At 43.2% G+C, this 26,350-nt stretch overlaps 1 protein-coding gene across 1 annotated transcript in view; it reads left to right on the forward strand.

Moving 5' to 3' along the window:
* The window catches only part of OSBPL5 (oxysterol binding protein like 5), a 77,745-nt gene that overhangs the window by 29,413 nt on the left and 21,982 nt on the right, over positions 1–26,350 (forward strand). The window contains exons 4-8 of the mRNA XM_026078913.1: positions 6,411–6,491; positions 7,166–7,267; positions 8,881–9,084; positions 14,682–14,766; positions 23,289–23,460. Coding sequence (XP_025934698.1) covers positions 6,411–6,491; positions 7,166–7,267; positions 8,881–9,084; positions 14,682–14,766; positions 23,289–23,460 — 644 coding nt within the window. The remainder of the gene's footprint in view (positions 1–6,410; positions 6,492–7,165; positions 7,268–8,880; positions 9,085–14,681; positions 14,767–23,288; positions 23,461–26,350) is intronic.

Consider the following 26,350-nt stretch of genomic DNA (forward strand, 5'->3'; position numbering starts at 1 on the left):
TATTTTAGCTGCAAAGGAATTATAAGCAGTTTGTATCTATCACTTGCCTAGATGTAGCGATCACTTGATTGCTCCTTAATAAAGTAGCTGCAAAGCCCATGCGCTCTTAAACTGATCCTTCGTTCTCATGCATTTAACTCAAGTTAGTTATAGCCACGGTTACATTTGAGACTATCATAAAAAGCGATTCATGGCGCTGGAAACCTGCAAGGGCAGCTCTCCTCCTGCTTCTCCTGTAGCAGCAAACCGAGGAGTCCCATGTCAGCTCTGGCAGCAGGGGGAAGCGGCTCGGTGAGGCTCAGGAGTGAACTGGCCCTTGGTGCATGCTAAGCACAGCTTTAGGGGAGAGCCTGGCCACCCCAGATGGTGGTGCTGCCAAGCCAGAACCCGTGCTGATGTTTGATTACCGTGCTTCATGCTGTAGGTATTGTAGATGCAGTTATTTTGGAGATAGTCGGCTCCATCAAGATTTAAGCAAGTTATTTCTTTCTGCTGCCATAGTCATCTACTGTGGCAAAATGTCCCAGCCTCAGCAGAACAGTGCCAAGTAGCCGAAGAAGTCATTTTTCACAGAGATGCTGCTGGAGGTCACTGTAGATTCCCTCATTTCAGTGGAAAAGACAACAAAGATAACATATACCACAGAAAGCGCCAAAGGCAGAAGGCACGTAAATACAGCAAAGCCCCGGGGAAAACACATTAACCGTGATGATTTCTGTTCTCATCAGCATACGTATGCTCAGTTCCTGGGCCGAGGCACAGCAATGCGTTGTTTCTTTACTTCCATGCGTAGCATTCCAGGTAATCGCTATTGTCTGCAGAGGGTTTTGCAGCTAATTTCAGGTAGAGAGAGATTTATCCTGGAGTAGCGCAGGAAAATTGCATAGCAGAGGGGTGGGATTTTGCACTGAGAAGAAAGAAAAATGGAGATCCGTAAGTTAGGTAGGCACATGCAACCCCTGAAACTCCCGGGCACCTCACAGGGTGGGATGTAGGCAGTAGTAGCTGGTCACTTGCACAAACAAGGTCTCAGGGTTGCTGACTTTGGGTAAGCCACAGCAGTCCTATTGTGTCATCTTGGGTCAGTGGTTATCACAACCTCTTACTCTAGCGTTCCTGGGGGAGTAAGGGAGGGTAAATGGAGGTGCTAAAATCAAAAAGATTTGTGAAATGATTTGGCAAAGCATGATTTTAAGCTGCAAGTCCAATAGTTTTTCATCACTCATTTTCTTGATTTGTTTAAACTTTAGCCTGGGAACAAAAGCTACATCTAGCATTTGCTAGTGGGGAAAGCAAAGCTTTGCTGGAGAATTCTGTTCAGAATTACAGCTGTATATGAAGCAGCATCATTCTCAGTGTGCAACTTCTACATCTTGCCTAAAATATTTCTTAAATATTCTAAACTTGTAGAACATTCTTCCCATGAAAGACACACTTAAATGGTCCTATAGCAATCCCATGAGGTCTGTGACTTTTTTCTTTAATTACTATAATGTGATGCAACGGAGCAAAGCATTCCACTAAAAAGCAGTGTAACTTGGTATTTAGAGTTGCTTGGATAGCTCTTCTGACTTTCAGCAAYGATTTTCCCTAGATATTGCTGTCACTTCAGCTATTATTTGTACATTCTTTTTAATTAGTGCTCATCACTGCACTATTTCAGACTTGTAAACATCCTTATTGCATTTTTGTAACATCATTGAAATAAGGGGGATCTTTTTGCAAACTAAAAAGTTTGAGGTGAAAAATAATCAACTTCCTCTAAAACAGCATATTAATTGCAAGATAATCTTTCCTAATCCAAAGTTTGTTTATTAATGGGAATCATTTCCTTGACTCTACTGTGCTTTGAATGTGCTGTTAYCTACCATTTTACTGCCTATAGTAAATTGAAGACAAAGTTATTTGAATACTGTTGAGACACCTGTGAATAATCACATGAATAACACTTAAGAAGCACTTCACTTGCAATATTAGACTGAGCTTTTCCATAGCATTGATACTGCTTGAAGAGCTTTTATTTCATTCGTTTTATTTCTGCAGTGCTGCAGGTTTGTAGCAATTATGTAGAAAAGGTACTAGAGAYATTACATCTGAGCAAGGAGATGTCTCCTATGTGATGACTATTTTTACTTTTATGAAACAAAACTTATGACCCCAGCTACTTTTTTTCTGTCTTCAAATTCCCTTCTGATTTCATCTTTCTTTTGCTTGGATACAAAGAAAAGAAAAGAACAACTTGTAAGCCCTCACCACCATTAATTTGTAGACCACATTTTGAGAATGACTTTGTTTAAATATTTCTGACTTGGTTCTGTCTGTTCTGTCTATTTGTCTCTCATTACATGCTTCTGTATGTCTATCCTGTGTAGCAAGAGTTGCTTTTGCTAAACAGAATAAAATATTCCTCTTGCTGTTGCCCAAGATGTGGCATGCTCGGGGGCTGGCATCCCCCACACCAGAGCTGATCGCAGCCTGTTTCCCTATAAAGTGATTTGGTTCCTATTGGAAATGAATCCTCTTACCAAAAGACCCGAAATTAGAATAACTTTATGGTCAGAGCACTGCAGCGTTGTCTTGCAGAGGCCTTGAAGAAACGACAGGGTCTTGTGATACCTGCTGACCATCATCAGCGGATCCCTACGTGACTGAGATGAAAGGGGACAGAGATCTACTGGGGATAAAAAGTGCATCTCAGTGTATAGTACAGCCAGGCATCGCCCAGCAATGCCACCAGCCCAGCATGGAAAGGATGGATCTGGTTAGAGTACAACGAGGGGCGACACTTTCCCACCCTTGTAAGTGGTGAGGTGTGGCCTGAAAAGGTTTTTGGCAAATTAACTGTCTTCTAGCCTTATCATTATGAGAAGCAGTATATGAAACATATCTATTGCTTGCCTTGTTAGAATACCCCTGTCATTTTTTTATTTATTTATTTTAAAAAGGACACAAATTCCCTACGCTCCCTGTTGTATGAAGTCCTATCTCTGGTTAGCACTGTTCCCGYGGTGTGGCAAAGGGAGAGGGCCAGACTCTGCTATCTTTGGCATATCCTAGTTTCTTCAAAGAAATTGCTGTGATGACAAAAGGCTTCTCCTCGTTTTCTACCAGGCGGAGCAAGGAAGGTCAACAGAAGAACATCATTAAATGCTCTTAATGTGTCTTAGTGCTGTAAAGCCTTGCTGTGTCTTAGGGATCTTTACAGCTGATGGYGTGGATTTATTGAACCTCACACCTATCATGAGAAACATCAAAACTATTATGACAGATTCATGTAAAAATATGAAATCATATTACTTCAAATCATTCAGCAGCTTAAACCTGGAGAGAACTGTACCTTGTCCTCCACAGCATGGAGAGTGCAAACAGAGGGGGCCTATGGTGGGCAGTCCTGGGCCTGAAATCCCACCCTCCCTATCAAAAGGGAGGAACTGTCTAAACAGAAATGCAGTGCTTTTCATGCTGGAAACCTGGAGATCGCCTGTGAGCAAAGTGCTGCTTAGGATCTGTGCATCCTCGTAAGCACAAGAGGCAAAGTTGGCAGAGAGAAGCCCTTAGTCTGCCTAATAAAAAAAGTAACTGGGGAAAGGGGTCAAGTTTCTGGAAACAGAAGTCCTAGGTCAGGCAGGTCTGAAAGCTTCTGTGTTTCTCCTAGTAACGTCGCTTGGTTTTAGTGAGATTTTCTTTTTATAAAGCTTGGCCCTTTTATAACCACCTTGGGGTGCTGCAATATTCACCATGTTGCAGCACGGATATTTTCTGATCCCTAGAAGTCCTTATGCAGGCGGGGAGAGACTCAAGCAACTGCTTCTTTCTCATCCACCCTCAAGCCTGCGTTAATGCGTGCCATCCCCGTGGCCACGTTCCCATTTACATGCAAGGTTAGCAAATACAGCACGTCTGGCCAACTCTTGGGGGGTAAAGGAATCCACACGCTGTTTCGCGTGCCCATGGCAGCAACCTCTGAGGCTGTTCATGCAGCTGCTTTGACCTAGTGATTTCAGACAAATTTCACTGTATTTGATGAACAGCTAAAGGCTGCAGTGGTTATAAGGGAAGTTCACCTCTTCATCCTCTGTCCCGATTTGAAGTTTTGCGGTTGCTTATTTTTAGCACAAGCCAGGGACCCCCCAGGAAAGCTAGCAGGGCAGGGAGGCTGGCAGACCTGCGACAGTGCCTCCATTTGTGTTAATATTGGTCCCCAATATTAATTCAGCACAGGGGCTGAATTTTTATCCTTGATGTAAATGCCAAGATGTAATTCTCCAGGCAGCAAGCGACTTCAGTGTATTTTAGTTAATTAAGTAAAAAGCACTCTTTGTATTCCGATGCTTTGCCAACACCTGAGCAGGAGCCTCATGAACGCCTGTGCTTTTGCTGCTTCTCCGTGCTGGCTGATGAGGAGCGGTGTGCAGCATTTCCTCTGGTGCCTGCTCGCCCGGACTGGAGGGGGTAAAATGGCCTGTAAAGAGTCAGCTCCTAATTGTGTCTCAAGGACAGGACACTCTCCCTGCTAATAGGGAGAAGGGGGGAGAAATCTGACCAATTTCTGAGGATATGCGTCTTGAATTATGAAAGCATAATCTCTTTATCATTCTGGGAGATTCTTTCTCAGAGTCGTTTAAGCACTTAGAAGCATTTCCTCGTAAAGAGGAGCTAATAGCGTGCTTCTCAAATGTGCAACCCTGCCGTTGGAAGTGTGGCAAAGACCCCGCAGGCAGGATTCGCTGCTCAGATGTCATCGACGTGTCAGTGCCATGGTCCCCATTGTAAATCCTGGGTTTTTACAGTGATGTCCCATGTGCAGAAGATACATAAAATATGCATCAGAGACTGCATCGCAGGTAGAGGAGGAGGGTTTTCTTTCTGCTGAAACAAAGATGGCAAACGCTGAATAGATTGCAGGAGTCCAGAGCTGGCGTTTTCTTTGAGCAGTGCTAAAGCTGACTCCACTTGTAATCTGGATGGTCAGATCAGGGACTTCACTGGTCTCTATGTGCCTTCACAGAATGAAGTTTTTATTTCTCTATCTATTCTCCAGTGTCCTGTGTAGTTTTGTTTTTAGTAGACTCATGGTATGTAAGAGCGAGTACTAGTTTCTATAGTGAATCTGTCCCTGTTGCAAATTGCCCTTTTTGCCCCTAATTTCTAACCCTGCATCATCCAGAAAGTGGAAAGGACTGATCCAGCTGTCATTAAATCCTTCCCTACTAATGTTCAGTGTGACTCGTGGCTGTAGTAGCTGGAGAGGTTTCTGTGTCACTGGGAGGGGAAAAAAAAGTGGGTCTCTCAAAACTGAAGGCACTGTAAAATGATTACACTAACTCTTGACGCACACGTAAGAGTTTGGGAGCCCGCTGGATGTGTTTCACATCATAGCAGCAAGCTGATAAATGGGAACCGCGTCTGATGTGTATTCTCCTTAATGCAGGTCATTTTTGCATCATAACCATTAAATCAACATGGCCAAGGGCTGAGCTTTTTTACAAAATTGTCATGCCTAAGAAGGAGAGATAATGCCTTACCCCAAAAGATCACAGTCTAAGTGCATAAGAGAGATGAAAGGTTGGAAGGAAAACAGGCCCAGAGAGAAGAAGTAACTTCCCCAGGGCCACATAACGAGCAGCAGGGCCCAGACCACCGCACGTGCCCTTCCCAAGGCTTGGACACCTTGCTGGTGATGCCTGTCCAAGGAGGGTCCTGGTTGGAAGCTGGCTCCAGAGGGCTATGCTCTCTAAGTGCACCATATTTTGGGGAACGGTAATGTTGTGTCCATGTCTAATGCAAGTAAATCATTTTTTCAGCCTATCAGCACAATCATGAGATCAGTCTGCAGTCTCTGAAAATGAATTTAAACAGCACTGACACTGTTAAACATGTTTTAAAGTGACTGTATATTTCGTGCCTGGCTTCCCAAGGCCAAGATGATGATAATTTTCTATATTATCTGTAACATGATTAGGTTATTTCTTGCCCACTCATGTTTCTGGACATTTCAGCTAGGGCAACAGTCATTGCCAATATCGAGTGTARTTTTGAAAGACCTCTACCAGCTTCCCTGTAATTTTTATTGGAGTAATTGAAATGTTCTAGAATCTGAAGAGAGATGGGTAATTTTCAAAGTTAGGAATAAGAATAGATTTTTTGTTGTTTCTAGCAGGATTAGTGTCTGTGTGGGAGAAATACGAAGAAAATGTGGTGGGGAGTTTTCCAGGTAACCCTGCGTGTAAGAAGGGAGTTCAGAGCACAGTGCCAGTACGCCTTTCTCAAGGGTGCCCTGTGTCTGCTGACGAAGCCTGCAGTCGGCTCTTTCATGGATTCCTGGAAAATATAAACAACCCTTCATTAAAGCACAACTCAAACTTCTTTATGTTGACACATTTCTACTTCCTCTCTCCCTGTTTTTTTAGAATGAATATAAGCTTTGCAATGGGTCTGACAAAGAGTGTGTGTCTCCCACGGCCAAATTCACGAAGAAGGAAACACTGAAGGTATGTGCGCAGCTGCCAAGTTAGCATCAGCTGACCCTCTTTTACAAAACAAGTAGTACCTTCCTAACTAACCGTTGGGAACTACTGTGAGTCATTTCCCAAGACCCAGAAAAGACTGACTCTTCTAGGAGTCGTTATCAGCCAAGGGTATTATCAGGCTTCGTATACAGTATTAGATTATATATTGCAAACAGAAAAAAATCAGTGTAATTATTGTGCTCTGTTCATGTGTTACAGAGCCGTTAGGCACGTGAGGAGGATTGCAACCCTTCATTGCTCTGGTTAGGAGGGCTGTTTCTAGGCAATCTGGGCAAATAATTGCTTGAATGTTTATTTGTCTACCAAAACCAAAGTACAATTAATTTGCTTTTGGATGAAATTACTTTTAATATCTTTAATTTGAGGGGTGGGGACGATTGGGTATTCAGCCTCTCCCCTTTCCCCTCAAAGAAAAACATGTAAGCTGCAAAAATTGATGGTGTTTAGTGGAACTTCAGAAGCAAAGGAAATATCTGCTATCTCGTTACGTTGTTCCCCCTTGTGCTCCTTTCTGAGGAACCTGTGCTGGGTCAGGCTCTAGCTGTGCTATACATAGCTGTCTTTAATGCATTTTGTTCCTTCCTCCCCTGAAGAGGACGTGATTACAGCTGCTGTTTTCCTCTGTTCTGAACCAGGTACAAAAAAAAAATTACAGACAGGAGAAGAAAAGAGCTACCAAGCAACTCTTCAGCGCTCTAAAGGACCCCAGTGTGGTGATCACAGCGGACTGGCTGAAGGTATTTAGTACAAGCCATTGCTTCTGAGGCTGTCAGAAAAAGCAAGTGAGAAACACCTGCTGTGTCTGAGACGTGTGCACTAGCGCTTCCTTGAGTGAGGGAAGACTGAGTAATTTTCAGTTGGTGTTGCTGTGAAGCTCCTGCTTAAATAACTGCTATAAAAGCTATGGGGAATGTTTATGTTCCATCTTAACCTAATTCAGTCCATCTGTTCCTTGTCCTTAATAGGAACAAGGTCTCAAAAAKAACATAGTACAAAAGCAACTGATGATGTTCCTCTGCTCTTTCTTCCTCTTTTAAGGAGTCTGCTGGCCTTTTCCCATAGATGTGTTTTCCTACTGAAGAGGGAACAGACAGAGTAATAGCTCAGAAATGGGCAGATACAGCTTGTTGTATTGACAGTTGGATTTTATGTTGTCGCAGCCCAGAATGAAACATAGTGGGCTTAATGACAACTGTAATTTCTCCTTGTGCAAGGACTCGAAGAGYGACAGCTTCCCGCTGAAGCCCTGAAACTTTGTACATGACGAAACAAATTTGGACTGACATTGAGAGATGTTGTCTCTGATGACTATTTTTTTCTTCATTAGAGCATTTAGTCGTCTTGATTAATCATGAATTGGTTGCCCCCTTCATAGTGGTAAAACTTAATTTTTCAAACATTTCCAAACAAATAGCTTTTTTTCTTTTTTTCTTTTAAAAAAAGGTAAATTAGGGATTTCATGAAACAATGCAATTGCATTTATGATCACTTTGAAAAACTGCTAATGCCGTTCTGCGGTCGGTGTTGGAATCTAGGCAGTGAGAAATGTATTGTTTACTTGAGAAATAAGATGGGTAACAAAATACTTTCATAGTGTTCAGTGTTGGTGATAGCTAAATATTGAGATTTTTATACAAAACACCTATGTTGTGTTTGCTGCGTCTGGAAATTTCTAGCTCAACAACAAATGATGCTGGACTATCAAAGCAGAACACCAGCGCAAGAGATGAGGGTCAGCCTACACACTGAAGACAAGAACCTTAGGCGAAATCTAACCTTACAGAGAAACGTCCCCATTCTTAAAGCTATTAACTATAATACGTGCTATCAGTTTTAATATTTCCTCTATAAGAGAGAATGTGCATTGAGCTTGACAGAGAAGTCAACCAGCTAGAGAAGGTGCTTTAAAATTGTGATATTTGACAGAACCCATTAATAGCTCTGTTTGGCAGAGCACTATTAAAATGACTTCTAAGGTCAGTTAGACTAGCTATAGCATTTCTCCCCGTGATGCCCTAATTGGCATGCTTTCCATTATTATTAACAAATCACTCTCATGTGGCTAGTGGTGCTGCTTGCCTAAAATATCAAGAAAGCTGGAAACACCAAGTCAGTAATAGAAGGGTAGATTCTGATAGCTGGATTTGCATGGTCTGGGATTTTGCTATGAGATCCCTGAGACTGTCTGCACGATGCAGTATATCCATCACAGAAAGTTTATCTTGGTCTGGCCCTGGGAGCAGTGCATCCTGGAAGTATGAATACTGAATAAATACTGGATAAATGCTGTTTTTTCTTTTAAGGAGCAACCTAAAAGCAACTTTCTGTTCTCTCCTCACCCCCGCTCCAGATCCGTGGGACTCTGAAGAGCTGGACCAAGCTGTGGTGCGTTCTGAAACCAGGAGTGCTGCTGATTTATAAAACGCCAAAGATCGGACAGTGGGTTGGGACAATCTTGCTCCATTCTTGTGAGCTGATCGAGAGACCCTCCAAAAAGGACGGCTTCTGTTTTAAGCTGTTTCATCCTTTGGATCAATCAATCTGGGCTGTAAAGGTAACAACCCTGATGAGCTGAACAACTTCTCCTTGGTCACCAAAGTCTCTGCACAATGAGAAATCTGGGTAGGAAGAAGCAGCTTTCCAAACAGGCTGCAAAGGGCAATTTGTCTTGTGTGGCTCTGTGTGAGCTGGATTTTGTCTGGCAAAGATTGTTAACTTCAGTGCAACGCCTCACAAACACTGCTATACTGCTTTGCTGCTCTGCAGTGAACTGGTGTCATCCCTTGACTCAGCAGAGAGCCTAAACTGATGGGATCTTGTAGGACTAGAGGGTTGGGGAAGTGGTGTAGAGATTTTTGAGGATGTTTGTACTATCTAGGTTTTCAGATGTTCTTAGTGATGGTGAATTGACTGCATGAAAAGATTGGGGACACTGAAGTTTGGTCATGGTGTGACATCAAAGGAACATGGTGCATTGTGTTTAGTTATACACATGTATCGTTCTTGGTGTATAGATGCATGCATAAATTGAGGAAAGGGAAAACATGTTAGTGCAGAAAGAATGATCCACATCTAGGAGCTATATCAAGCCCTGGCCTAGATCTGTTAATAGGAGATGAGGAGTTGATGCAATTAACTGACTTTCCAAAAACAAGGATGTGCAAAGCACTAAATGCTTTTGACAGCACTGGAAGAGGATTGGCAAAGCGACAAAAATCAGATGAATGATTTGACCAAGGCTTGTTTTTGTTAGTGTCTCCGAGGTTTGGGTTTGTCTGTGATGGACTGGAATCCACTGATCTGCCCAAGCCTCGGCTGTGCCACGAAGGTGTGACTTTGGATAGGTTATCTAATCTATCTTGCCTTAATTTTCTCTTCTTTGAAATGGAAATAACAAGGCTTTCTGTCCCTCATTTGTAGTCCTTGTTCTGTCTGTTGTTGCTCAGAGGCTGAGACAGTCTCTTGCTTTATGCACAGTAGCTCCAACAGTGGCCTCTGGATCTCCCTGTAGCACGAATTATTAGTAATTTCTCACACCTCTTAAAATAACTCCCTAAAGTTTTAAAGAGTTGTGTTTCTTTTTTCCTTAAAGAATAGGCAAAAAGGAAAAAGTTACCTAATGTCTATGAGTGAAGAGAAAGACCTCAGTACCTCTTGACAAGTACTGAATGCAACTTCTGTTGGATGCCCTGAAGAGACAGTACTTAACTGTTCTTGAACTTTGTTTCCCCATTAAAAACAGCAGCTCTGCAGAGTTATTGCAGATATAAATTCTCTAAGAAATATCACCAGAGTAAACAAGGCATTGCAGGTTATTGCCTTGCTGCAAGGTGGTCAGCAGAATAAGCGTGCCTGGAAAGATTCATGTGAGAGGGATGATGGCATTTGTCACTGGTACCAAAAAGTCTAATGAAATGGAGGGGAAGCCTTATGGGAGCAGATCAAGCAGCCTCACTCCTGCTCATCCTGCTGAAATGGTATACAAAGTCTTGATTTTGAGTACGGTAAAAGGAGAGAATTAAAATAAACCTCAACAATCCAGAGTAAGAGCTGCTGTTTTCTGATGGTAGCTTAGCTCTAGTCTGTGCCTAGGCTCATCGCTTTTGCTTTATGTCCCAAAGGTCTGGCTGCCACTTTGCTTCTTATTCAATTTTAAGAGTTGTGATGCTTGTCTTACTCAGAGCCTACGCCCAAGAAAGTTGTCAATCATTTGCTATCCAACAACCAAAAAATTGGTTCTGACATGACGGGTCAACTGAATTCTTCTCAAAAGCACAGTAGAAAGGATAGTGAAAAAGTAGTATCATTTAGAGATCTGAAGTGTCGCGAGATGCCAGAACTTGGTATGAGTCATCCAAAAGAAAGAGTTTTTATCAATATGCATATACATGTGTGTGTATCTAATTCCTGTGTCTCTTGAGAAAGTACATGACAGAAACAGGATTTAATGTATTAACTATGAAGGGAATATATCTCTGAAAGTGTTTGTGTACTAGAGAAGGTCCCAAGAGATTTGAGTTTTAAAGTCAAAGTATTATTCTGAGTCTTTTGAGACAGATATTTGGAAAGCAGCATTTGAGCAACATGAGTTTCAGGATATTTCCTGAAACTTGAGTTCAGGTTGGAATGTTGTGCATGATAGATGCTTTCAGCCCCAAGGTGAACACCAAAATACACATCAAGAAATCCACCAGCAAATGGCTTGGTGTCAAAGAAGCTGTCAGCACTCTGACAACAGTTTAAGGCTGAAGCTGCTAAAAATACTGATTCATTTTATGTCATTTCATGACCTTCTTTTAAAGCAGCTGAAGCAGAGTTGACTGACTAGTCTAAACTTTTGTATAACTCTGCAAAGAAGGCTAGTTTCTCATGAAATATAGATTGGCCTGAACTCAAACAATAAGCCCAAGTTACTGTCCATCATGATAGAAGTAAGATCTGACTAAATAATTTTCACTTCTGGCTAAAGTGGCTTCTGAAATTTCCAAGGATTGTCTAGCCTAGAGCTGATGGTCTGATTTGGACTCGCATTAGAGGACTTCCAGCTGACTCAAGCTCATGAGCACCCTGTCAGTTTTAGCCCAGATGCAATGTCTGGAGGTAACTGCCAGGTTCAGCCACATACCCTGGAACAAACGTTGTCTGCTTCAAGCACTGTCCTAGACATTTATAATTGTGCTAGCCAGTTAAATTTAATGTGCAATCATTTAACTTGAGTTAGAGCAGGATGAAATTTTGGGGTACCTGTCAAATGGTAGGTACGTAGGGTGAAAGACCATTTCTTATAGTTAATAGCTAGACATAAGCACCAAGTAGCTTTTTCTCTTATAAAGCTCTCTGCTTTCTAGAGCTGTCTTAGAAGCATTTCCCTGGGAGGAGGGAATACTTTATTCTACACAGTGCCCTTGGCTTCTTGAGAGTTAGGTTTTTAGCCTGAAGCTCCTGCTTCACAATGCATATGAATTAGACCTTTTACCTTTTTGCTCTGCCTAGGCCTTTGAAAACATAAGGCCAAACCCACCAAAATCTCAAAATCGGTCATCAGCACAAGCAGCCATAAGAAAAGCTTCCCTGCACACTCTAAATGCTGCTGCGGAGACACCCTGTCCATCGTGTGATGGCAACTTGTTTCCACGCTGCTTCGGGGAAGAAACTTTTTGCGGGGATGATGGCAGGAGACCAGCGAATGCCAACCCAGTAATTATTGTGAGGGTGTGGACGTCCACCCTCTTGCTTTGCGGAGGGAGTGTACAGTTGTTGGATGGCTTCGCTTGCCCAGCTGTCCCAAATAAACGTCCTGGAATAGTTCATATTTCTGTTGGAGCTGAACGCTGTGGTGTGGGAATGCTCGTTATTAACTGCAGTTCATGCTGTCACAGATTTAGAGCAGTAAATGAGCCAGGGTCAGACCACTGGTCTGGAATGAGTCTGGAAATATATATGATTTTAATTTTATTGATTTCAGTGTTTTGAGTCATGCCTTTAAAGAAAACAAAGTTCTGGCTATGGGACTTGTGCCACTTCTTTTAGGGATGTTTGTTCTACTCCATAATACAACCCAGTTAGTTTCGTCTTCATGCTTACAGTTATCCACAGTACTGTTAATGAAAGGGATTTTTTTTTTCCCCTTTGTAAGCTTTGTTTTATGACTCTCCAGGACTCTCCAATGGAGTCAGCTCCATTTTTCAAAGCATAAACACCCCCTTTTTGATAACGCCTTTGAGTCTCAAATCAAATTTAAAGACAGGAATGATCTGAAGATGCTTCTTTGTTAGCTGTACTGTCTAGAGGCTGCAGCTGAGCTCAGGGTCCCAATGCAGCAGGGATAACATTCGCTTTTAGTAAGAGACAGTCATTGTCTTGAAGATCTTAGACTCGAAACAGGCACGATGCTCAAAGGCTGGGAGGCAGAAAGCATTATTATCTCCACTGTGCAGATACAGAACCTCATTTATTTTGCAGAGATGCTGACTTTATTTTTATGGCCTGCTTTGTTTTATGGTCCTCTGTGGGAAACAGCCACCTCCCTGTGCGAGCATGTCTTACCATTAAATACGTTTCCTTGACGGAGTGACTTGGCCACTCCTTGTGTTTGTCCACATGCCCAAATACCTCCTAAAACCTTGTGTCAACCTCTGCTTCCTTTTTATTTTATTGGTTTTTATATCAGATCTTTGTATCTGTACTATTTGGTTGTGGTTTTTTTCCTCCAAGAGAGAAAATATCAATCTGTGCACTGAAAACCCCATCATGTAACGGTGTTATCAACAATTCTTGAGTGCCTGCTCAGCTGCAAGCTCGGGCATGGAAGAATGCCACCGGGAATGCTGCCTGATTGCATTAATGTCACTAGTAACGTCTTGAGCTGTTCTGATCTGGATCACTAATCAAATCCCAACTTTGCCAGTCCTGACTATTAAGCCTGTAAACAATCTTAATTTCATGAATCCTGAGCCTCTTGTGGGAGAGGAGAGGAGAGAAACAAGTGAGTAACAAGGATCCCTGTTTCTCCTGACAGTGGAAGATTGCAGAGACAAGAAGCCGGACTGGAGACTGCTGTATTCTCAGCAGTACATCTTCATGCTGTTGGCACAGATGCAATTTCATGCTTGTCCTATGCTTGCACTCTTCATTCTTTACAAATTTTGGCTTCCTGTGTGGAACTCCAAAACAAAAATCCATATAAAACCACAATTTAACTATCAGACACTTGCATATGGGAGCAGTTTTCAGTGGCAGTCAGAGAGTGAATTCTTATGTGAAAGGTTTACAGGTTCTACTCTGTTATTGAAAAATATTTTGCAATTTCCCTGCTTAGAAATTTGAGGGAGAAGTCCTTCCTTCGAGGAGCAAGATGGCATATTGTAGCGGCTCATGCTAGAAAGGAGAGTCATACTCAAACTGCAAAAATTTCCTGGCAGATTTTAAGCATTGTGTTTACTGTTCTCTAGAAACTAGAGGAAGGACTCCCCTTGATCTGGGCCAGGTGGCCATCATGCAGGCTCCCAGTGGGCCCAGATACAGTGGTGATGGGCTGCAGTCCAGCAACATGTGTCCGTGTGGGGATACCTTCAGTCTGCAGCCTCCTCCTTCCCTGGGGCAGCGCCTCGTCCCTGCAGATGCATTTACAGGAGGGAGCTTCCCCTTGCCTCCTTCCAGAAAAACTGCCAGTGCAGTAGACCTCTCTGCTGGAAGTGCCCACGGCACGAGGTGTGGGCCACCACTTTTACGGTGATACATAAAGCAAGGGGGGTTTCACTGTTAGCAGGTCAGGCTGCAGACACACACAGTGTGTGACACATGGACAAATCCCTTTAGGTGTTGCACAGAGATGACTAATTGCAAATATTTGACTTCTGTTCCCAAGCTACAGGAGCGAGATTCCTCCATTTCTGGGGATCTGGATAAACAAAATAGTTTTGAGGTTGAGCATAGGTTAGACGGAGCCAGATTTATGTCACAGCATGTCACTGCTTTGGAGCTGCAGCAGCAATATCCCAGTTATTAATGAGTTTCTCTTAAATTACTCCATCTATTCCTTCCTTCTTTCCTATCCCAGACATGCACACTCTGCCCACAAAGGGTAGAAACACACTAAATGCTTACTGCATCTGCTGTGCCTTACTTGGTTTTTGTCTCTGCCATTTCTAGGGCCCAAAGGGAGAAAACGTTGGTTCTATCACTCAGCCACTTCCCAGCAGCTACTTGATCTTCAGAGCAGCCTCCGAATCGGACGGTGAGTTCTGGTCTTTATTTGCTTTGGTTGGACTTCAAGGTTGGTTGATGTGGACTTCAAGGCTGCACACTCCGTGCTAGTTAAGAAAACAGATTGATGCAATAAATTGATGCATAAAGGCAAAAATGGCAGCTGACTCAACTCGAGATGCCTTTCATTAGCAAGCATCTGAACAGTTTGAGCAGATCACAGGCATGTTTCATATTCCTCACTGAACAGCCACCTTTCTGGCCTTGCTGGCCATGTGCATGGATGAAGGACCTAGGCTTGTAGCTGGAGAAAAACCACTAAATCAGTAAATACTAGAAGATGAAAGGAGCTGCTCCCAAAATCGGGATGAGAAGGGGTTTACCTGTACCCTCAGCTGGAGAGAGATTTTAATAGCTTATCTGACTAAGTCTTTCACTAGGGAGGGATCTGCCGGAGAAAAATGACATAGTAATATTGAATGCCTGTTGATAGATGTCTCTCTGCTACCAGAAATCTCTTGTGAACTTACTGTACTGTGGATTACGCTATAGCAGGCACAGATGGCCCCTGTAAAATACTGTTCTGGGAATTCACAAAATTATGGAAGGTAAATTTAGGTCAGTATATAACAAACATGCCAGCTTGCTATGTGAAAATCTCTCTAAATGACTTTAGAAGGCCTGAGATATCAGTGATTTATAAGTAGATTAGATTAAAATCATGTTTGCATTCCAGCTGACCTTCAGACTATGTGGTTTTTTGTTTTTTGGGGGGTTTTTTGCTGCTGCAAATTAAACCAGACTGTTCATTTTAGGAACATTTTTCACCTAGCCCACAAAGAATGCCGAGGCAGCTTGTTTGGGTCTTATCTAGAATAACTTCAAGAATGCACAAACATTTTATGGAGCCCAGGGGGCTTTGGAACCAGAGTCCTTCTGGCCCAATGATTAAATCTCACTTACTTCTAACAGCTGGAAAGGGGACACTAAAGATGGCAAATGATTCTTTGACATAGCATTTAGAATAAAAGGAAACTTTCTTTACTTACAGGCTTGGTGTGCTATTCATCTTGCCCCTATGCAAAGCGGGCTGTTCACAGTGACATATACCATCTAGTATGCCAGTGCAGTGAAATCATATGAAAATAAGTGGAACTTGTATAGAGCCATAGAAGCACATTTATTTCTTTGAACATGACACTTTTGTACCTCAGGGAACAACACCACTTCTACAGCTTATTTGTGTAAAGGAATACAGGATTCCACCCCAAGTGTCACCTAGGTAGAAAGATGTAGATTGATGTAATAGTCTCTTGGAAAAAAAGTGCCTTTGAGCTAGACTTGCTAAATTACAGGCATTTCAAACCCTGGTTAGACAGACAGCCCACAGCATAGATATACAGAACAATCCCACAGAGTTCCTGGGCAATTGAATAACTTCAATAACTGTCTGTCAATCCAGATCTTCTAAATTATTATTTCCTTAGAGATCCATGTAACTTGCCTTTCTGTTAACTTAGTTAGAAAGCGTGCAAAAGGAGCAGTGTGGTCACAGCGTGCATCTAAGACAAACTGCTGCCTGATAAAGTACTTCTTTCTCTTAGCATCTCAGTTGTCTTCTAAATGAAAATTTTCATTCTAGTAGAAGCCAAATGATTAAACCTTAAAGCCAGCCTGGCAAAGAGGCCTATGGCTGAACTTGTACTCCCTCTTTTTTGCAGACTGTTATAGGCTGGTTATGTGGAGTAGAAAGCTTTAGTTTTGTTTTAACTAGCCTTACCCATAAAGGCTCTCAAGCTAGCAGTAGCCCCCAGGAGATCATCAGAGGTAAGACATCTCTAGCTGTGATCTCTCTGTCTGGGTCATGCACCATAATGCTGAAAAAACACAAAAGGGACCAAATCTGGTGCATGAGAACTTTCAATATTTAAAGGCCTGTGGGAAGGTTTCTGCCCAGTGAATTATTATACATCTGTGGTATCATAAGAGCTTCAAACAGTGAGTTACTTGAACGTATTTCTATGGCCAAGATGTTTACCAAGAATCTTGGGAAGTGTGCCAAGGCCAGGTAGCTCAAAGTAGAATCACTTGAGAACTTAGCATAATTTTTATTTATTTTGCCTCTTCTCTACAGTAGGGTCTTATGGTTACATAGAAAGCTAATGTGATCAAGGGAAGAAGCAGGAACTGAGAACCCTCTAAATCAAATATCATAAATCTATATCTAGAATGTAGCTAGGACCTTTGGTTAAGGATGAAATAGCTCTTGAATGGCGCTAGCAATGCTCAAGAGCCACCTGCACCGATCTGGAGTGAGTAAATTATGCCTAATAGGTTCCATCAGTTAGTCTCAAGAGGTGACAGTGACAGCTGACAGAAATGAAGCTTTGAGAACTGTCCCTTTGGCTTTGGATTTTGCAAAAGCTTTTGATATAATATCTCACTAGAAATGCTAGCATGAAAGGTGGTGAAATTTTCAGCTGAATAAAAAGTATTTGACTTCACAGCTGAGGTCAGTGAGCTGTGAGAAGTAGGAGTACCTTGAGCAGGAAGAGGAGGTGGAGCTGCAGATGAGCGTGAAGTACAGCTTGTACATCCAAACTCACCTGTGTCCCATGAGCAAGAGCTGTCCTGGCAGGGTTACTGAGCTTTTGCTGTTGTTAGCATGGGAGTAGTTTGGGCATCTCTGCTCCATGGAGCGGTGTAGACATGCTGACAAGTAGCCAAACGCCTGAGTGTCGCACTCTGGGATCAGTGACTTGCAAATGGTATTTGCATCAATAGATGGTGTAAAACTTATGCAGACAAGGACACAAAGAACGGAAGCTGTTACTTTTAAAGAAATCTGGACAAACTGCAGCAAATTAAGGAAGCCCAGAAGATGCTACTCAAATGGTTGTAGACTATTATAAAGATTTATCTGTTGTGAACAGGCATCTCCTAGAGAGTATATGTGAGTTTGTTTCATTTCTTTTATGCACTGGACAGCCATACAGGATGCAATTATGGTCAAGAGAGACAGGGACTTAAGATGTAAAGAGCTAAGCTGGTTGACACAAATGGRCCAGGTGGGATCTGTTCCCTTGCATAATGTTAGCATATATTTGTAGTATGTTCACATCTCCTCTGGAGATGCGATATTGTGTGAATCTGCAGCATCTCTGAGGAGGTGTCCTGGCCATATTCTTCTTAACGCAGCCTCCCATGTTAATAGTTAGTGAAAAAGTGAACTGCAGAACATTTGGTGAATTTAACAGTAATTCATGGAGGCCTCTGACTTGCTGGGAAATACCGAGTTACAGCATATGTTAGATGTACAGTTCTGCTATCCAGGCAGCTATATCATGATCAGCAGCTACGTGGCCTACTTTTTTCTCTCTACATTTCAGAATCCCCTTTTCCCTCTCTGCTGTGCCATCTGTGACAGCCTGTTGGCAGGATTTGAGGTCCTGACTTCTGGACAGCCTGCTGAACCACCGCCAAGCTACAGTAAATTTCACATTCACAGACCCCCTACAGCAGTCTGCTCTGTGATGTGTTTTAAAGACATCTGGAAGGTCAAATCAGCCTACAAGGCTCAACCGGTACAAACACAGGGTCTTTCTCTCTTACTAGTTTCAGTAAAGAAAATTTATTTTTCCAAACCAGTGACTGTGTCTGCAGTTCACTTTTGTGCTGATGAGGGTGTTTGAGTTAGTTGCTGAAACCTGTCCCATGGGCACTGCCACCAAAGGGGTTATTGGGGGAACTCTGTGGCAGATAAGCAAGGCTAAATAAAGGAAACATAAACCACACTTACATTTTGTTCCTTATGTGTGTCCCCTCCTCCAGGCATGCCTTAGATAGGCTCCATTGCCTGATGTGGATGGAATTATGTGGAAAAACTGATGGTCTCTCTTACTGTGTTATTGTTTCTTTAGTCATTAGTAGTCACCAGACCTTTCCCACAAAATGGATGCTCTGATCCAGGGAGAAAATTACATTATTGCAATGAGGGTCATGCACAGGAGCAACAAACCAGGAGGAAGACTGCAATTCAAAACACAGTTCACACTGAAATACATCATCAGATCCTGGGGGTGCTGGAAAAAAATTAAAGCTATCTTCTTCTTAGCCTTATGTCTGCCCCTCTTATCCCTTTCACAGCAATTTAGAATCCAGGCATTTGCAACCAGATTTTATATAGCTTGCTGCATAAATTGCACTGGCAGCTAATTGAAGGATCACATCCTTGCAGCTTGACAGCCAAAATGTAACGAATCATGCATGTAGACACCCAAGTGGTACAGCAAAATGAGAAGCAGTCAGCCGAATACGATGACCTTAATGTTCAGTGACTGAACCAAATCAGTGTCTTCCTCATCATTTGTGATTTGTGTGCACTTGAGCAAGAATTCATCGTTTCCAGGTGGCAGTCTACCTCAGGCTGATTCTTAAAAGCATCTATCTTGTAGGTGTAAGGCAGGAGGCCGAAAGCTGGATGCCTTTAATAATTCAAGAAGAATAATGCTCCCCTAGGGATGCCTGTCTGGAGGAATGTATGGTTACTAGGTGTGAAACTTTTGAAGTCTTAATTGGCAAGAGATTGATCCCAGCTGTTCCGTAGCTACAAGTATTCAATGACAAAAAGTATAGTCCCAGGATGAGTTTCGGTGTGCAACATCGTGATTGCACCTCGAGCAGATTTTTGTTTTCTTGGTGAGTGCTGAGAGAAGGTTGGCTGGCTCTTTTGATCATCCATTGCAAAATGTGGCAGATAGACTTGGCACATCAAATTATGAGTATTCCTAGGTGAGATGATGGTGACTGTAAAGAATTTCAAAAGTGAAGAGCTTTCAGCGCTACCTGTTTTTTCTGTGGGATATTGTTGTAATTTGAGAGCTGCTCGAGGACTAAGCCATACTCCAAGTATTTCTTGAAGGAATTCCTTGAACTAACTGTGGTTCAGCAGCATAAGCAACCTTTTGGTTGTGTTTTTCCAAGGGGGAGGAGGAGAAGCGTTTTGTGTCATTTGTTTGTTTTTAGTGGTTCCCTTTTGTCTGTGACAAAAGTGTTGGTTTGAGTTGCAGGCTTCAAGTTTCGGCCGGGCGCCAGGTACCAGCAGCACCCTGTGGAGGTGGCCAGGGGCATCCCTGAGGAGTAGGAGGCTCCTACATGATTCCCACTGGCCAGCGGTGCCAGGGTCCCTCTCAAAGGGCTACCAAGACCTAGTCCAGCCCATTGGGCCAGGCAACCTAGAAAAGGTGTGGGACATCTGTGGGATGTGTGTTCGGCTTGCTTTGCTGCTTTTTATAAACTCATCTCTCCCTGTGATGGCTGTGAGTGTGGTTTTTGAGCCAGATGGGAGGGGTCTGTGTAGATGGACTATTTACCATCTTTCTGTCTCATCCCTGGCCATCCTCACCCAATGCAAGAGTCGCAGCTCCCCCCGGGGGCCCTGCCCTTGGAGGTCAGTGCAAAATGCCACATGCAAAGGAGAAGGGATCAAGCTCCGAGACTGCCTGGTTAAGGGAACACTTTGTTCCTTGCTCCCAGGCAAAAGGAGGTAATATAGATCTTATTGAGGCAACAGACTTTATGCAAAAATTCTCCTAAAATAGTCGCTGAGGCGGATAGAGTATCATACCATTTGGTATAATAAGTGCTTAAAAGCCTGTGGGGGGATTCTGCCATAGGCTGATAGTATGTTCTTGGATTTTCCTTCAGGATTTAAATATACGCTTGTTTTAGGGCACAGTCTGTAGAAGATTATGATAAAAATCTGGTAATTGACTGTAGTGTTTTACATTACAGTTTTAAAAACCTCAAACCTTCTAAACAAATGCAGTTGTAACTCCTTCCCAGCTCTTTTTTGCTTCCTTTATATTAATCATATTGTGCTGCTGTTCCTCTCTTAAGGAACCCGGATTCTGCTTCTCTGATCTAATTAACTTGCATACAAAAATGACTGGAGTCAACCACTCAAAGTGTGGAAATGTGAGAATTAAGGTAACCAATGAAGCCTTCATGCGGACTACTGTAACTATAGATGACAGCCTTTAATTACGTGACCGCATACTTTTTTCCTCTTCTGCAATTCCTGAGGGAGTGAGTAGACTCATTATATAAGCAATTAAGTAATCCAAATGCCAGAATTCTCCTATCCTTTTCACAATAAGGATGAATATTACTCAACAGCAAGATCACTCAAACATAAAAACATTTCATGTAGGCCTGTAGCAATGAAACAGGTTTATCTTGTGTGCAAGCCTCGAAACTCGGAGGGCATAATTTTTTGGTGTTGTGGTGCAATTAACACATTGTTGACTTGCAGAGAATGTAACCTTTTCATTTGCAGAGGAAATGCCATATGTTATGTCTGTTTCTGTGGCATATATTTGTTTGGATTCACAGCACCACCTGATGGCTGAAGGCCTGTGTCTTAGCTTTTGTACTGCTCTGCGTCCCTTGAATTTACTTTTTGTTAGAAACAACTACAGGGCCATACCCTGATGCCATTCCTGTGCTTTGTGGGGCAGAAGTAATGTTGACTGCTAATGCACAGTGTGTTTCTCTAATGAAAATTCTTTGAAAGCTTTGTGCTGCTGCACTGCAATATTAAAATGAAGACTTTTAACAAATAATTTTTTAAAATGTAGGCCCTTTGAATAATGTTTCCAAAAGTGTTAACGCTACTAGTAACACCTCCCAGGGATTTGCAGAAAGAGACATAAAACCTAAACATGTTATGCAGAAATTGCTTTTGGCAATGTGGTGGGACACCAAAGATTCAGCCAAGCCTGTGATCATATGCTGGGAGGAGTGAGTACCGGGGCAGCAGCTATGCTGGGCACGAGAGAGACCTCATCACCCCCGCCCCTGCCTGAGCACAGGGCTGTGAATAATAGCCAAAAATAGGCTTTCGTCTTGATGGGTCGGGGGAGAGGGGACGCGCAGGAGGAAGTGGGTTTGCACTCAGAGCAGCCATTTACTCTCACACGTTATCCATGCAAATCCTCCCCATGGTGAGGAGGGAATAAATCCCTGTGTGTAGAGCCTTGATGTAAGAATGTTTGTTAAATACAAAATAGTGTGAAATCAATTCCAACAGCCTTCAGCCCTTCTAATCTTTTCTTAACCATTATGAATGGTTTTATTATTAAATCATAAGCTGGTGCTGACGGAATTTATGGGAGGAAATTGGAGGAAATGGCTGGGCTCTGTGGTGTTTGTGGTTCAGTGTTCAAGTGCAGTTCTTCAAAGTTTGGGGGGGTTTTCCTCTCTCTCAATGGTAACAGCTTTGTATCAAAGCAAGCACTAAGAGCTTCGCAAATTTATAAATATTTCTTTATATACCTGTGATGTGGATTTTTCTAAACTCTCATTGATCTTCTTATAGTGCTAGATTTTGGTCATATCAAAGTCAATGGGAATTCTGCCCAAGAGCTGCTGGATCCCAGTGAGGTTTGAGCATGTGCTTGATGCTCAGTGTGTGATAGAGTAGAACGTAACAGCACCATTTCCCAAGTGGGACCTAGGAGTGGATGTGGTCCAGAGGAAAACTGTCTGTAGCAAATTGCTGTTGCTGGAGCAAAATCCTTAGTTGTTTTCTTCACTGCCTCTCAAGTGCACTTCTAATTATTGCAAAATGTATTTGGAGGACCGTAATGAAAAGCTCTGTTTTACATGCTAGAAATTAGAGGGTATTTCCCTTGATACCTCCACTCTTGAATGCTCAGCCAATTTGCAGGTGTCCTGGCCTCATTAGTGACTCTGAACTACAGCAGCAGGCTATTTTCAAATGCTTCCAAGAATACAGAGGCTCCAGCATTGCAATGGTTACGCTTTAACGCTAACACACCACTTTGTGGACTTGGAGGGGTCATTGCAAAAGGAGCCAATATGCAGTTTGGGGTCCTGCACTTTTTCTTCGCTGCCCACTGGCAGGGATCTGTGGTGTCTTTGTGCCATGCCTGTAGTTTCTTGTATTGGCAAATTACCTTCAGGTGAAGCCTTTTTGTGGCAGGATAAGAAAAACTGGTACTCCCCCCCGATTATCTAAGAAGCTGGGGGAAGAATGGCAAAAGGGGAAAAAAAATATGGAAGAAGAGGAAAAATAGCCTGACAAGCAGTTCCCTCGCAGGCGCCAGGACCTCAGGAGTGGAGCGCGGCCAGCCCCGCTCCTTGCCTGCATTCGGTGTGCACTCCCTGCAGCCGAGGCTGCCAGGCAGTTCAAAAGCACTGCACCTCTGTGCATTACCCACCTCTCAGTCGAAAGCAGACGGGGACAAAGCAGGGCATGAGTAGGTGGAGAGGAAGAGGTGCTGTTAGAGCAGAGCTGGGGTGAGCTTTCCGTTGTATTACCCGTGCACGTGTCACTCATGCAGCTGCCAAAGTGTGCACCATTTCTGTCCAGGTAACCTAGGGATTATATATATGAAAAGTAGATTATTGTACACAGTGACTTCTTGCCTTAAAACGAGCTTTACGCTGAGGTAAGAAGCTTTTGAAAGGCAGTGCATAAATCGTCTTATTTGCTCTCCTGTGCTTAAATAATTCCCCTTGTTTTTACAGGCCGATGCTGGCTGGATGCTCTGGAGCTTGCCCTGCGCTGCTCCAGCCTCTTTCGGCTCAGTGCCTCCAAGCAGGGGAAGGATGGAGAAATGAACTGTTCGACTGACGCAGCCCACGCAGGGTTCAACAACCTCTTGCACACAAGCACCATCTCGGACCAGGAGCTCTTCCAGTAAGACTGGGCTTTCACGTCTTAATGCACAGAGCAGCTTTGCATGGCTTGTACATGGGCATCCTTTTAACTTGAGCATAATCTAGCCAGAGTCCACTTAGGAAAGGCATTTAAAAACGAGTTTCCGGGTTCCTCTGCCGCATCCATTGGGTTTGGCGGACATGGGGCCTGCTGTCACCTAGTGCTTGAGCACAGAGGCTGGAGGGAACCTCAACTGCATTCATGTGCATCAGAAACAATTTTATTCTGTCCCTTGCTTGGGCCAAAACGCCGTCTGGAGATGCTGGCATGAAAAATGGCTTGCCTGACTAAAGACTGCAGAGTCTAGCCACTAAAGGGGACCTGGGGTTAGCCAGACACTTACAGTGTCTGTCTACCGGTTAGCACATATGGCTCAGAGTCTGATCTGTTTTTTAATAGTGCACTCTTGCTGCTAATAATACTGTGTCATAGTCAGCAGACTGCACACACTGCATCCTTAGTTTTATAATTACTTTCTCTCTCTACAGGGGTTTTGAGTGGTTTCCAATTTCCTCCTCAATGCATCAGATAATTTTTCGCATATGGGGAAAAAGTCCCTGCAGCCTTTTTCTGTTCATAGTATTACAGCAACATTTTGGAACAGCTCACATCAACGCTCTTTAAGCACTATAAAAAAAAGGAGGGGGGGCTTTATCTGTTGCTTATAGCTAAATAGGTGACCTCAAAAATCCCAGTGGTATAGACAGTTCTCCCAGTTCCCACTCTAGGGGACATGTGGTGTCTATTGCTGCTTCTGCTGATGTTGTCAGTTTGGCTCTTAGGGCTCACAGAAATGCACCATTGGTTAGATGGTAGGTTTTTAGTGTAGCAATTCTTACAGTATGCACGGATGATGCCCAGCATGGGAGGACCTCACCTTCAAGTGATTTTCTTAGGCTCTGCTACAAGTATAACAACAGCGGAGCTCCGAGTCCTCGTCAGATGGCAGCGTTTTGGGCTGCCCTTTGCTTTGAAAGGCTGTGGTGTTCCCAGCCTGTGCACTCACGAGAAGAGAGGGGGATCTGAACTAGGGCATCTGCCTTGATACGTGGGCCGGTACTTTTATTGCACTTGGGCCTCTTCTCTAATAATTTACTTTTGTGGTTTCTTTCTGCCTAAGAGAGTCTCTTAGGACCTCGCTCACTGTTGGCCTATTGGCTGACGGTGAATCCAGGAAGGCAGTGGATTTGTTTTTCAACTGGTGGATGTGTGTACGTAAATCCTAGATTAAATGGAGCCGGTGGCATGGAGAACATGCATGCAGACCCATGGCTACTGTAAATGGCAAGTGCAAAAGGTGGAGTTAAAACAGTATTAAAGTATTTTTCCTCTGACATATGATGCACAAATGATGCCTCTGCTTCACCGCTTAGCTGTTCAATATTAAAAGCCCTCTTTAACTACAGGGCTCAGCAGTAGCACCCGTGGCAGAGTTTTCAGCAGGGCACAGGACCCACCAATAGAGCCAAATTTTTTTGACAAGCTCAGATTTTAGCTGAATCTGGTTCAAGTCGGGAGTACGTGAACATTTCCCAGTGTCTGGTCGTCAGGACAAGTCAGTCTCCACTCTGAGTTCTGCCGCTGGTTTTAATTTCTACCCAGACTTTCCCTAGTGCTTAAAGCCCAGGGGAGTTTGTCGTTACAGGTCAGAAGGATGAGTTTCACTGGAGGAATGAAGAACATTTAAGCAAGGAAGAAGCAAAACCAAAACTGTCCAAGTGCTGAGCAAAGTGTTTTGGGTTTGTCGCTGACAGCGGCTCCCTCACAGGAATTAAATCATTCTAATTAAATGCCTTCCCTACAGGGAATCGTACCAATTAAATTGGCACGCTGTTGTTAGGGGGCCAGTTAATTACATTTAACTCTATCTTCAAATTAGCCAAACGACTCTGTCAGAAAAAGAAAGAGAAAAAGAAAGAGAAAAAGAAAGAGAAAAAGAAGAAGAAGAAGAAAAGGGAGATGTTGTATATTGCAGGGAAAACAGTCCCCAAGGGACTTGGCAAGGGGGAATCTTCCCTTGAGCCAAAGCTACATTTGCCTGCTGGCTGCTTTTCTGCTCCCCTGCTGGGAAAGAAGTCAGGATTATACAGTGGTGTTGAAATCAATGTCTTCAGTAGCATTTAAATATGAGAGGGGGAGAACTGTGAAAGTGTGCTGCTGAATGAAGGGCTGAAGATCTGTGCAAATCCGTGATTTTAGGCAAGAGGCTGTAAGAGAACTGGACACTCCTAATGCGAAGCTGTACTTCTTGTTGCTTCCATCTCTTATCTCCAGCCACTGCAGATATCTGTCTGTCTCCTTGCTTGATGCAGAGCCAAAGTGTGTTTGCTTTGTGCAGAAAAGCAGCATCTAACCCACAGAAGTTCTGGTCATTGGTCGTAGTTTCCAGGAACTCCCCTAGAGAGTAAAACACTGGCATCAGATGGCTCCAATACACTGAAACAGTAAATTAGCCCTGAAAAATGCCAACTTATTTGTGTTCATGGGTAAAATGGAAGCCAGCCGCTGACTTTTAGCACAGTCATTCCCTCTCAGCTTTTCAAGCCTGATCCAAATCCCTTTGGAAGCCTTTACATTGATTTTAGTTCAAGTTCATGGGTTGGCTTTTGGTTTTAGCATGTTATATGTATTTACTGCTGATGTTGTGTGGAAGAGCAGAAGTGCCTGGCTCCACTTCAGGATGTCGAGTTTGTTTCTCAGAATGAGGAGCGTCTGTTTTCCCTTTGGTTCCCCAGAGCAGCTCCTTGGCTCCAGATGTCATAAGTTTTGCCTTGGTGGTGGCAGTGATCAGTGCGCCGTGCAGTGGGATTTCATGTGAATTTGACTCCCGCTTGGAGAAAATCTGACATCCTTAAAAAAATCTGTTTAC

The sequence above is a fragment of the Apteryx rowi genome, unplaced genomic scaffold (genome assembly GCF_003343035.1).
Source record: "Apteryx rowi isolate R43461 unplaced genomic scaffold, aptRow1 scaffold_49, whole genome shotgun sequence".
Lineage (NCBI taxonomy): Eukaryota > Metazoa > Chordata > Aves > Apterygiformes > Apterygidae > Apteryx > Apteryx rowi.